At 40.9% G+C, this 10,630-nt stretch overlaps 1 protein-coding gene across 1 annotated transcript; it reads right to left on the reverse strand.

Moving 5' to 3' along the window:
• Positions 1-9,162: 9,162 nt before the first annotated feature.
• On the reverse strand, positions 9,163-9,795 carry LOC124550667 (glycine-rich cell wall structural protein 1-like). The gene has a single exon (XM_047125391.1). The coding sequence runs from the start codon at positions 9,793-9,795 to the stop codon at positions 9,163-9,165; it is 633 nt and encodes a 210-aa protein (XP_046981347.1).
• Positions 9,796-10,630: the final 835 nt, after the last annotated feature.

The following is a 10,630-nucleotide window of genomic DNA, read 5'->3' on the forward strand; positions in this document are numbered from 1 at the left end:
TGTATTCCTTTTTTCCTGCTTCATTTACTGCATTTTTATATTTTCTCCTCTCATCAATTAAATTCAATAATTCTTCTGTTGCCCAAGGTTTTCTACTAGCCCTCGTCGTTTTACCTATTTGGTTCTCTGCTGCCTTCACTATTTCATCCCTCAAAGCTACCCATTCTTCTTCTACTGTATTTCTTTTCCCCATTCCTGTCAATTGTTCCCTAATGCTCTCTCTGAAACTCTGTAAAACCTCTGGTTCTTTCAGTTTATCCAGGTCCCATCTCCTTAAATTCCCACCTTTTTGCAGTTTCTTCAGTTTTAATCTACAGTTCATAACCAATAGATTGTGGTCAGAGTCCACATCTGCCCCTGGAAATGTCTTACAATTTAAAGCCTGGTTCCTAAATCTCAGTCTTACCATTATATAATCTATCTGAGACCTGTCAGTATCTCCAGGCTTCTTCCACGTATACAACCTTCTTTTATGATACTTGAACCGAGTGTTAGCTATGATTAAGTTGTGCTCTGTGCAAAATTCTACCAGGCAGCTTCGTCTTTCATTTCTAAGCCCCAATCCATTTCGACCTACTACGTTTCCTTCTCTCCCTTTTCCTACTACCGAATTCCAGTCATCATACATTTCTTCAATTTCTTCGTCATCTGCAGAGATAGATGGCATATAAACTTGTACTACTGTAGTAGGCATGGGCTTCGTGTCTATCTTGGTCACAATAATGCGTTCACTATGCTGTTTGTAGTAGCTTACCCGCACTCCTATTTTTTATTCATTATTACACCTATTCCTGCATTACTCCTATTTGATTTTGTATTTATAACCCTGTATTCATCTGACTAAAAGTCTTGTTCCACCTGCCACCGAGCTTCACTAATTCCTACTATATCTAACTTTAACCTGTCCATTTCCCATTTTCTAACCTACCTGCCCGATTAAGGGATCTGACATTCCACGCTCCTATTCGTAGAACGCCAGTTTTCTTTCTCCTGATAACGACGTCCTCCTGAGTAGTCCCTGCCCGGAGATCCGAGTGGGGGAATATTTTACCTCCGGAATATTTTACCCAAGAGGACGCCATCATCATTTAACCATACAGTAAAGCTGCATGCCCTCGGGATAAATTGTGGCTGTAGTTTCCCCTTGCTTTCAGCCGTTCACAGTACCAGCACAGCGAGGCCGTTTTGGTTAGTGTTACAAGTGCAGGTCAGTCAATCATCCAGACTGTTGCCCCTGCAACTACTGAAAAGGCTGCTGCCCCTCTTCAGGAACGACACGTTTGTCTGGCCTCTCAACAGATACCCCTCCGTTGTGGTTGCACGTACGGTACGGCTATCTGTATCGCTGAGGCACGCAAGCCTCCCCACCAACGGCAAGGTCCATGGTTCTTGGGGGGGGGGGGGGGGTTATTACTTATGATTATATATATTTATTTTTGAACTGGTTGTCACATGTTTAAGGTAAAATCTGCTAAATGCATTGTTTGCTCAGCAACAAAATCTTTGCTTTGCTAACCACATGCCTATTAGAGCCTACAGTAGTTAGAATCTTTTATTAGCTGGCTTTATTGGTGTTTGCTGCATTGCTGTAGTTCGTGTAATGAAGATTTTCTATGATGTAAGTGACTTGCGATATGTATGGGTTCTTGTTAGGATTTCTTGTAATTCAGGGCCTTTCTTTTGAGTTAATTTTAAAGCAGTCAAATCGCGTTACCGTTGAATATTGTTCGTAATTAACAAATAGTAGAAGTTTGAGTTTGGTTTGTCAGAGCGAATTCTGTAGATCAGTGTTGAAATGATAAAGAATAGCAAAGTGACACTTGCATTCAATTTCCAGTAGTTTCAGAATTAAATAACGTAGAAGTTTCACCTTCTCAGTTATTGCAATTTAAGTAAAAAAATATAAATAATGAAGAAGTTTCACATGTTCAGCCAGGTTTCTTGATACTTTTGATAACATAGTGCGTGTGTAGTAGGCTACAGTAATCCAATTTTAAACAGAGCAGTCACCTCACGCAGTGTGTATTGTACAGTATCACTAACATGGCTCCTGCAACATATCGTTTGCGGGTGGTACTCATGAATTTATTTTCTTACAGTGTCATCAGTGTGATTTTGCATTTAAAATTTGAGTCACATTTGGCTTTAACTGTGCGTTCTATTACAAGGCACAAGTCAAAGTTACCGTCTCCTAAGCAGCAGCAGACGAAGCATTCTCGATAGACCATGTCCACTCGCGAGCAAGTGGAGTCAGCTGCCTGTAAGACTCCATGATTTCTAGAAACAAGTGGGCCTCCAGCGTCAGATCAAAGACCTTGTAAAAATAGTTAGATGACTCAATAGCTCTGTAGTTGTGGGGTGTTTTGACCGTTCGGGTGGACGTCATTGTGGTGGTAAGAGTCTGGTATAAGTAGGAGAATATCGTGATTTGTAAACCTAGTGCAAGTATGGGTCAGGTGATAGAGGATGTAGGTTCACTTCGCAAAGACTTCACAAAGGAAGACACCATGATAATAGTGGGTGGGACGGGCAACAGCATGGATAGAAACCCTAGTTACGCAATTGAGAGTGACCCTGGTAAAGACAGCTTCAGCAACGAGACATACTGGTGTTGGGTTTGTGTCAGTTCTGAGGCACCATGACCAGCCTCATTTAAAGTCTTCTGTTAGGAGAGTTAATTTAGAGGTGGAACGGCTGCTTTTATCAGATATGGAGTCTCATATCAGTATGGTTCCTGTTGGCTCTGTTAGCCAGTGGGACTATACTAGGGATGGCGTTCACCTCAAAAGGAAAGAGAAGGGAAAACTACATGGCCAAAAGAGCAAATAACTTAAGTGGGGGCACTGTCACAAGTGGTAAAGTACCATTTGTACAAGAGACAGATCAGCAGTTTTTCTTCTTTAGGTTAGGGAGGGCAGAAACAAAAGATGTTCAGATGATGAACGTGACATTCGCATTGATAAAACAAACAGCCAGAAAGCAAATTTTATTGTACACAACTCATACAGACAGCCTCTGATGGAAACTAGAGATTCTAAAAAATTGGCAGGAAAATTAGGTTCATCCAGTTGTAATTCAGCCAGTGCACAAAACCAGTTATCGTTATTGCATCGGAATATCCGAGGACTAAGGGGTAAGCTTAATGAGTTGCTTATTTGTGTAGAAGAATTAGAGTTAAGCATACCAGTTGATATATTCTGCCTCTCTGCACATCATGTAATCAATGGTGTAGATATGTTAAATGTTACAGTATTCAAGACAGCTTCTTACTTATATAGCGAAAATATGGAGAAAGGAGAAGTTGTCACATTTGTCAGAAAGGGTTTTGATTTCAAGAATATTGACATTAATATACACTCCTGGAAATTGAAATAAGAACACCGTGAATTCATTGTCCCAGGAAGGGGAAACTTTATTGACACATTCCTGGGGTCAGATACATCACATGATCACACTGACAGAACCACAGGCACATAGACACAGGCAACAGAGCATGCACAATGTCGGCACTAGTACAGTGTATATCCACCTTTCGCAGCCATGCAGGCTGCTATTCTCCCATGGAGACGATCGTAGAAATGCTGGATGTAGTCCTGTGGAACAGCTTGCCATGCCATTTCCACCTGGCGCCTCAGTTGGACCAGCGTTCGTGCTGGACGTGCAGACCGCGTGAGACGACGCTTCATCCAGTCCCAAACATGCTCAATGGGGGACAGATCCGGAGATCTTGCTGGCCAGGGTAGTTGACTTACACCTTCTAGAGCACGTTGGGTGGCACGGGATACATGCGGACGTGCACTGTCCTGTTGGAACAGCAAGTTCCCTTGCCGGTCTAGGAATGGTAGAACGATGCGTTCGATGACGGTTTGGATGTACCGTGCACTATTCAGTGTCCCCTCGACGATCACCAGTGGTGTACGGCCAGTGTAGGAGAACGCTCCCCACACCATGATGCCGGGTGTTGGCCCTGTGTGGCTCGGTCGTATGCAGTCCTGATTGTGGCGGTCACCTGCACGGCGCCAAACACGCATACGACCATCATTGGCACCAAGGCAGAAGCGACTCTCATCGCTGAAGACGACACGTCTCCATTCGTCCCTCCATTCACGCCTGTCGCGACACCACTGGAGGCGGGCTGCACGATGTTGGGGCGCGAGCGGAAGACGGCCTAACGGTGTGCGGGACCGTAGCCCAGCTTCATGGAGACGGTTGCGAATGGTCCTCGCCGATACCCCAGGAGCAACAGTGTCCCTAATTTGCTGGGAAGTGGCGGTGCGGTCCCCTACGGCACTGCGTAGGATCCTACAGTCTTGGCGTGCATCCGTGCGTCGCTGCGGTCCGGTCCCAGGTCGACGGGCACGTGCACCTTCCGCCGACCACTGGCGACAACATCGATGTACTGTGGAGACCTCACGCCCCACGTGTTGAGCAATTCGGCGGTACGTCCACCCGGCCTCCAGCATGCCCACTATACGCCCTCGCTCAAAGTACGTCAACTGCACATACGGTTCACGTCCACGCTGTCGCGGCATGCTACCAGTGTTAAAGACTGCGATGGAGCTCCGTATGCCACGGCAAACTGGCTGACACTGACGGCGGCGGTGCACAAATGCTGCGCAGCTAGCGCCATTCGACGGCCAACACCGCGGTTCCTGGTGTGTCCGCTGTGCCGTGCGTGTGATCATTGCTTGTACAGCCCTCTCGCAGTGTCCGGAGCAAGTATGGTGGGTCTGACACACCGGTGTCAATGTGTTCTTTTTTCCATTTCCAGGAGTGTATTTTACACAGAGTTGCACTTACAAGCTTGTGCCACAGAAGTAGTATTTCATAATACGGCCTTTATAGTAGTAGGTATATACAGATCTCCTTCAGGAAATTTTAACCTCTTCATAAAAAAAATCTGGAAGCTCTGCAGTAACACAATCATTCAATTTAGTTCCTAGTGTGAAATTTGCTACTAGGATATGTAAATGCTCTGAGACTGCTATTGATAATATCTTTGTAGACAAATCGAAAGAAAAAAGTCATATCACAAAACCAATTGTAAATGGGCTACCTGATCATGACATGCAACATCATGTGTTTAATGTTGAAACTTGTCAGGAAAAAAATCTATTACATCTGAGTACAGGAGGGTAATAAATAAGTCAAAAATTGAGAAATTCAGGAAATTACCAAAAGACATGAACTAGATAGATGTTTGCAATACTTCTGACTCAAATGGAAAATACAAAGCATTCATTAATAAAGTTACCTCCATTTTTGAAAATTGTTTTCCCCTAAATGTAACTCAAAACACACAGATGTCAAAAAAAAAAAATGTGGATTACACAAGGAATAAAGATATCACGTGGGACAAAAAGGAGACCATATCTAATATCTAGGTACACTCTGATCTTAGAATTGTAATGCATTACAAAGAACACAGCAAAATATTGAAGCAAGTAATCCAGAAATCAAAGCAGCTTTATTGTGAGAAAAAGATAATTACGTCAGGCAACAAAATAAAAGCTGTATGGGATGTAATGAAGACAGACACAGGTGAGGCCAAAAAGGAAGAGGAACAGAAAGCTCTAAAAATAAATGAGACTTTGGTAACAAGTACATGTAGTGTTACAAATCTCTTAAACAAGTACTTTATTTCTGTCACTGACAGCTTGGGGTTATCAAGTTTGGGGGCAGTGCAATGGAGTATCTGAGACCAGTCTTTGAAAATAGCTTCAGTAAAATGGAAATGACACTCACGTCTCCCAAAGAAGTAGCATCCATCATAAAATCCTTAAAATCGAAGTATTCCAGTGGGTATGATAACATATCAACAAAGTTAATCAAAATGTTCTCATTCGAGTTGAGTTCTATCTTAAGTTATCAGCGGAAGAATTCCAGACTGGCTAAAATATGCTGAAGTTAACCCTCTTTACAAGAAGGGTGATAAAGAGATATCATGAAATTTTCGACCAATTTCACTTTTTCCAGCTTTCTCAAAAATATTTGATAAGGTTGTGTTGAAGTGTCTCCTTAAGCATCTGACTGCAAATAATATATTGTCCAATTCACAGTTTGGATTTCTTAAGGGCTCTGATAGAGAGAACGCTATTTACACATACAGTGAGAATGTACTTAATTCATTAGATAATAAATTAAAAGTTACTGGCATTTTCTGTGTCCTGTCAAAAGCCTTTGACTGTGTGAACCATAGCATTCTCTTAAGTAAATCAGAATATTATGGCGTAACTGGCAATGCTGTGAAATGGTTTGAGTCTTATCTATCTAACAGGAAACGAAGGGTGTCATTGCAAAGTACCTGCGCAATAAGCAGTCAGTCTTCATCTGACTGGGAACTAATTATATGTGGTGTTCCTCAAGGTCCCAACTTGGTCCATTGCTTTTTATTGTGTATATTAATGACCTTGCGTATGTTACACTGCCAGATGCTAAGTTTGTTTTTTGCAGATGCTACAAACATCGCAATAAAAAGCAAGTCAAGTACAGATTTAAAAATAGCCGCTAATCAAATTTTCACTGACTTTAATAAGTGGTTTAAAGCTAATGGACTGTCATTAAACTTTGAGAAGACCCACTAGATGCAGTTCAGAACCCACAAAGAGATTTCCTTCGAGCATGTGTATAACATATGAAGACATGCAGATGAATGAGGTTGACAGTGTTAAACTCGATAACAAATTCAGTTGGGAATCGCATACCAGAGAATTGCTTAAGCACTAAATAAATCTGTATTTCCAGTAAGAATGAGGTCACATGTAGGAAATATAAATATAAAAAACTTGCATACTTTGCTTACTTTCATTCTATTATGTCATATGGGATCGTATTTTGGGCAACTCATCAAACTGAGCAAAAGCTTTTAGGGTGCTAAAGCGTGTGATAACAATCATTTGTGGTGTAAATTCAAGAATGGCATGTAGAAACCTGTTCAAGGAGCTTTATATTCTAACCACTGCAACTGTATATTTATTTCTTAATGAAATTTTTTGCAAGTAATACATCTCTATTTCCAAACAATAGCTCAATACATTGTATCAATACTAGGAATAAGAACAATCTATGTAAAGACCTAAAATCACTTACCTTGGTCCAAAAAGGGGTCCAATATTGAGGAATACCCATTTTCAATAAAATGCCAGCAACCATTAAAAACCTGGTTTCAAATAAAGCACAGTTTAAACAGAGTTTGAAAGACTTTTTGATAGGCAGCTCCTTCTACTCCATAGATGAATATCTTAACAGAGACTGTTAAGCCAGCTTAAGTAAAAATATCTGTTAAATTTCAGTTTTGGCTGCTCTTGGTCACAACAGTCAAGATTAGGTATTTTGTGTATGATAAATTTATTAATGGTGCATAACAATGTTTCATTCTGATAACCTGTTAATTCTGTAAATATTAGATGTTCCAGTTTACTGCATTGCATTCTCCTATTTCGACAATCTCCTTACAAATGTGCTGGGTAGAAAGCATTATATTCAAATGTTTTATGTTACACTCCCTGACATGTTTCACACCCACAGAATAATCACATGTTTAGGGTCTGTAGAACGAAAACTGAATCTACTCTAATGTAAACGGATGCAGATCGAACATTACATAATAATTGAGCATACGTACAATATTTGTTAGACAATTATTCCCAGAATATTGCATTCTGTATCTTGCAAAGACCAATTTTTCATTTTATGTGAAGTTTAGATTATGTTGTGCAGAAACAAATTAGTTTTAACTTTCATAAAGAAATGCAAAGGTAGCACATTAATAAATCTGAGCGGTTCCTTAATCAATAATATAACGGTTTCAAATTAAAATCGTCTTGTTTATAAACTTCATATCAAGGTAAGATAAAATGTAAAGTTTAGTCCATGTGTCTTATCAAACATCTTGCAGCATATTTCCAAAACTTATTACCCATTTCTAGTTGCAAACTCCTAAAAACTTTGCCAGGACATATTATTTGCAAACTATCAGTAACAGAAGAGTTAATTTTGATGGCACACAAACATTGAATCATTATTAAGAGCTGCCAGCTACTATTTTCTGTTATACCATCAATTACTGGTTGACGAGCACATTAGGTGACCTTCCTGTCACTGAGGTAAGTTTGATATAATCATTCAGTTAAGAACTGAAAATAACCTTTCACCAGCTAAATAATTCCAATGGCTCTGAGCACTATGGCACTTAACATCTGAGGTCATCAGTCCCCTAGAACTTAGAACTACTTAAACCTAACTAACCTAAGAACATCACACACATCCATGCCCCAGGCACTATTCGAAACAGCGACCGTAGTGGTCGCATGGTTCCAGACTGAAGCACCTAGAACCACTTGGCCATTTCACCAGCTAAAGATTGATACCTTCCATAGGAAGTAGGTACTCTTGTCGTTTGGGGGTAATGGAAACTAAGAATTTATTTTTGTGCTGCAAGTTTAACTTTCATAGGGCGGTAAGTACTCCATGGATAACAAAAACTGTAAACTGGTTAACATGCAAGATTATAACAGGTACTTTCTGTCAAAGAACTTATATTTTCAGCAGGAATACGTCACTGATGTCACATTATTTAGAGAACAGTAGGTTTTATTTTTGACAGTACTGGTGGACATTGGGCTCAAAGTGTTTCATTTTATGGTGGTATAAAATAGTTCAGATATTGGTGAAAACATCTCATAGTTGGATGTTGATTATGTAATTGTGTGTCTTCCAAAATTCATATTATTGTTTGTGTACAGGATTCACCGATATACAGTCTACAAGATACTGGAAGACTCATGTGATGCAACATATACTTCACGTCATGAAGTTTAAACACTAAACAATGAAATGCTACAATTCATGCTGATGATAATGTAATAAACTGCATTTACTTCGGAACAAACAGTTATGCAAAATTTGTTTTAGTATATGAAGTAAATCAGTAAAGAGTGAGTAGTTGCTGTTTGCTTATAAGTTAAAAAGTTATCTCATATTTACATAGTCAAATGGAATGTTGTATTTGGAACCTAACTCAAAGGAATATATGTTATACTTTCATTAATACATTCAAAATTTGTGTTTAAGTTTACCGCCCAAATGGCCACTGAGCTGCTATTCAGTTTGCCTAGTGTTTGTAGTAGACCTCTTGTGGAATTGTCAGGCCTTGCTCCAGATTTATGAGAACCAGTTATTCCATACTCCACTTCCACTACAGTTTCCACCTCCACTTCCCCAAATACTCCCAGCTCCCCACCCACCTCCAACTCCACTTCCATTTCCACCTGCATTTACACCAAAACCTCCACCGACACCTCCACCTTCACCTCCACCTCCAGCTATACCTACACCTACACCTCCGCCTACAAATCCACCTCCACCTCCCCATCCACCTCCACCTCCAACTCCACTTCCACTTCCACCTGCAATTACACCATAACCTCCACCTCCACCTCCACCTTCACCTCCACCTCCACCTATACCTACACCTACACCTCCGCCTACAAATCCACCTCCACCTCCCCATCCACCTCCACCTCCAACTCCACTTCCATTTCCACCTGCAATTACACCAAAACCTCCACCGACACCTCCACCTTCACCTCCACCTCCACCTACACCTACACCTACACCTCCGCCTACAGCTCCACCTACACCTCCCCATCCACCTCCATCTCCCCATCCACCTCCACCTCCACCTACCCATCCACCTCCACCTCCACCTCCACTTCCACTTCCACCTCCACCTCCACCTCCACTTCCACTTCCACCTCCACCTCCACTTACACCTATACTGACACCTCCACCCATAGATACGTCTTGCATTCCACCTCCACCTCCACCTACAACTCCACCTCCAGCTCCACCTCCAACTCCATCTCCACCATATGTACCTACACCTCCAACTCCACTTTCAACTCCATGTATATTTAGATGTTCATCTCCACCTTCAGTCGAGTAGCCCTCGTTCAGCTGAAATACCACCCCTGCAAAAATATGCAAATAAAATGTAAGTAGGGTTACATATATATTCCCATTATTGCTCAGGAGAAAGGAAGAGTAGTAGAGTTACATTTCTGGTCATTAGCTGAGGTTCTTTATAATATTTTCAAGTATTAAGCATTACACTGGTAAAATGATTATATGTTCCATTAATTTTTTAAAGGATATTTGTAAACTGAAGTAATGGAATTAATAATTACATTCTTCTACAACATAACAACTCACAATATAGTTTACAGCAAAAATGAAGGACTAGTTTTGACTACACTAAGCTGAACACAGTAAGCAAAAGATGAAAACATTATTTTGGGGGAATGTGCTGGAAAACTATGTGCAATGAACAATATGGGGCAACGGTTTCATAGGAAGGGAGAAAAGCTGGAAGAAGGTAAGCTTTGCCATTGAGTGGAAAAGGAGTATTTTGTTCTTTCCTGATGGAAGGATAGAACTGTGAGAGGATTTTGTGGTAATGTAGAAGGAGGGCTAAAGTTTCGTTGGGATTGGATATGGAGCGTCAAAAAGTGTACCAATAGAAGCACAGAGTAAGTGCGCTGATAATAAGGGGATATTGTTGTTGACACTTAGTTGGCGGTAAATGTGACATGCAACGAAGTTTAGTATTGGAGAGCAGAGGGCGAAAGTT

Source organism: Schistocerca americana, chromosome 9, assembly GCF_021461395.2.
Source record: "Schistocerca americana isolate TAMUIC-IGC-003095 chromosome 9, iqSchAmer2.1, whole genome shotgun sequence".
Classification (NCBI taxonomy): Eukaryota; Metazoa; Arthropoda; class Insecta; order Orthoptera; family Acrididae; genus Schistocerca; species Schistocerca americana.